We start from the raw sequence: 2,900 nt of genomic DNA, 5'->3' as shown, positions 1-2,900 counted from the left end.
TCTCTCTCTCTCTCTCTCTCTCTCTCTCTCTCTTTCTCAGCACACACAGACGAGCACATGGACGTAAAATACACACTACGTTATATCATCATATCACATATTTCAACCAAATAACCCGAGAGTCGTCGGTCTGAGTTCGAGTATGGGGAAGGACATTTCTCAACTGACCAGCAGAAGAAATGCCTCACCGTTAATACATTGTGTCTCACGTCAGTGGAACTGGGGGACTTCACAATAGACGGAGATTGACTGAAAGTGGAATAGAAAAGAATGGGGGTGTGAGGGGTTGGGGGATTGACTGAAAGGGAAATAGAAAAAGGTGGAGATGGGAGAGAGAGAGAGAGAGAGAGAGAGAGAAAGAGAGGAAAAACCGAGAGAAGAGAGGGAAAGAGATGGTAAAGAAGAGAAGAGAAGAGATAGGGAGACTAGAAATAGTAAGAAAGGAAGAGAGAAGGGAGGGGGAGAGAGAAAGAGAGAGAGAGAGAGAGAGAGAGTAAAAGAGATTGAAGGAGAGGACGCAGTGAAGATAAAAAAAGGAACACTTCGTACTGCGCAAAAGAAACCAGTATACGTCTAAACTAAATGGAACTAAAATATTTTTACAGGAATTGTTTACACAAAAGGAACGAACACTAACAACACATATTTTGAAGGCGTTTCCCGAAACGTATTATACCTTCACTCCTTGAGAGATGAGACAAGCAACAAAACCCTTAGCATTTACCCAGTATAAAGTGTTGATGTTATTTTCCTCGTAAGATTTAATTAAAGTTTATGGAGACAAAAAACAACGACAGCAAACAATCCCCCCCCCCCAAAAAAAAGACATGGAAAGTCTAAAGTCATAAAACTATTCAGCTTTTTACTATTTTCAGATTTAAATGGTTTCAATACGTTTCGGGAAAGCTCTTCCTTTGACGCTTACATTATTTGTTGACGTACACTCACACACATAATTATTTTACTATACAGTTTTCCAAAAGACTTAACTCTTGGTTTCTGCCATAGCAGCAGTCAGGCTTACTTATAGCGTTGTTATGTTATGTTGTGCGCTTCTGTGGGGGGTGAAATTTCCTCCAAAATCTCTCAGCGTTGTTTTTAAGAGATATTGTGTTTGTACAAAACGTATTTTATTCCTTTCTCTGTTCAACACTTATCCATGGCTCTGTACAGAATGTATCCTTGTCTCTGTACAGGGATAAGCGATAGATAGAGAATCACGAACGACACGTTGTGTGCCTAAAGGCCACTTTTTTTAGAGGTCCAGGTCTCATTGTCGTGGTTTTTGCCAAAGAGAATCGTGTCTGTGTGTTTGTGAAATCCTTTCTGAATGAACAACCCACTTGCTCTTTGCAGGAACATCCGTGGAGCTAATTCAAGCTAGAACTATATCCTTTCTGAATGAAGAACCCACTTGTTTTTAGCAAGAACATTCGTGAAACTAATTCAAACGGTAAACCAAGTCCATCGTAGTCTTGATAGAAAAAAACAACACCAACTAAACCAACAAAACCAAAAAAAAACTACGCACACACGCTTCAACAAGGAACTATGCAGCACATCAGTGTCAATGCATGGTTACTAAACAAAGTGGCCTTCTCCGATAATCCTTTTCAGGTTATTATTTTTCTTAAACGGAGGGGTACAGATCAACGTCCATTTCCTTCACAAAATCATTAAATAACCTCGATGTTTCCAATACAGTGCATCCTCGAATCTCGTCTATGCACCTCTCACACTGATTTCGTCCTGAACAATTACAGAAGCATTCTGAACTTTTCCAGATAGTTTCGTCAATATAGCAAACACTAAAACCGTAACTGCTCGGGAAAATCTGTGTGTGCAATAACCAGTCTCTGGACGTAATCAGGGTATTTTTGACAGGTGCCGTGGTTCTTTAGGATGGCGTGTCACTCACAGAATGTGGGTCACGTGAGGTCACATGAGGTCAACACTGGACATCCTCCTCCCCTAGCTCCTCCTCCTTATGCGCTATGGGGTCACAGGCCACGCGCAAGGGCGTGAACTCCATCTCAAAACTGTTGTCCCCGAAGGTCAAGGGGTCTAGGTGAGCTCCCGCCGCACGCAGCTCTGTGGTACTGGACGTCTGCGGAGAACCGTGCGACCTCGACCTCGACGAGGGCCGGAGGGGCGTGGTTTCGCCAGGCGACGAGTGGGCGGGGCTACAGTGACGGCAGGCGCCGAGCGGCGCGAATGCGTGCGTCTCGCCAGAGTCCCGAGAGAGGTTCAACAGTGGCATGGCGTTGACGCCCGCGTCGCCCGGCGCGCCCCCGGCGGCGTCGCCCATCACCATCTCTATAGAGCCGCCGTGCGCGGAGGTGGCGGCATCCTCACGCCGTGCCTGCGACATAAGGTAGGCGATCTGGGAGGCCGTGTAGCCCTCGCGGTCGCAGTACATGAAGCGGGAGAGCAGATTGATGTTGCGGTCGAAGAAGATAAGGATGATTGGCTCCACGAGGGCTTGAGTCCACGCGATGAAACAGAACGCTTGGTACACCTAATGGAAAAAGGGGGAGAGGGTTGGGAGGGGGACATGACTGTAACGTTTTCAAAAGTTAAACGATCCTCAGGTAACCTTACGGTTAAGTTGTCAAAAGTTTAGACGTGTCTGTGAGGACTTTATAATAAAGTTTGAACAAGTTAAAAACATTAGCTTCTGCTGGAAAGTTTGAGAACGTTGTGATGTAAGTTAGAGTTGATCTTACAACAACTGATGGACGAAGGAGTGTGTGTTCACTGTTTGACACAAGCTTACACACGTACGTGCACACTAACACACATGCATGATAATGTGCGTATGCATATATTCATAATATTTTAATAGGTGCTCTCGCCTCCCCTTTCCCCGCCCTCCCTCATTCTCTCTCTCTCTCTCTCTC

The 2,900-nt window shown here is 45.2% G+C and overlaps 1 protein-coding gene across 1 annotated transcript in view; it reads right to left on the bottom strand.

Annotated features, from left to right (window-relative positions):
- Nucleotides 1–1,108: 1,108 nt before the first annotated feature.
- The window catches only part of LOC101852676, a 9,227-nt gene continuing 7,435 nt past the window's right edge, over nt 1,109–2,900 (bottom strand). Inside the window, exon 3 of the mRNA XM_035968541.1 lies at nt 1,109–2,518. Within this exon, the coding sequence (XP_035824434.1) occupies nt 1,949–2,518 (570 nt within the window). The 3' untranslated portion in view covers nt 1,109–1,948. The remainder of the gene's footprint in view (nt 2,519–2,900) is intronic.

Source organism: Aplysia californica, unplaced genomic scaffold (genome assembly GCF_000002075.1).
Source record: "Aplysia californica isolate F4 #8 unplaced genomic scaffold, AplCal3.0 scaffold00067, whole genome shotgun sequence".
In the NCBI taxonomy this organism is placed as follows: Eukaryota; Metazoa; Mollusca; class Gastropoda; order Aplysiida; family Aplysiidae; genus Aplysia; species Aplysia californica.
Note: the sequence above shows the minus strand (reverse complement) of the source record. Positions and strands in the feature narration are given on the sequence as shown.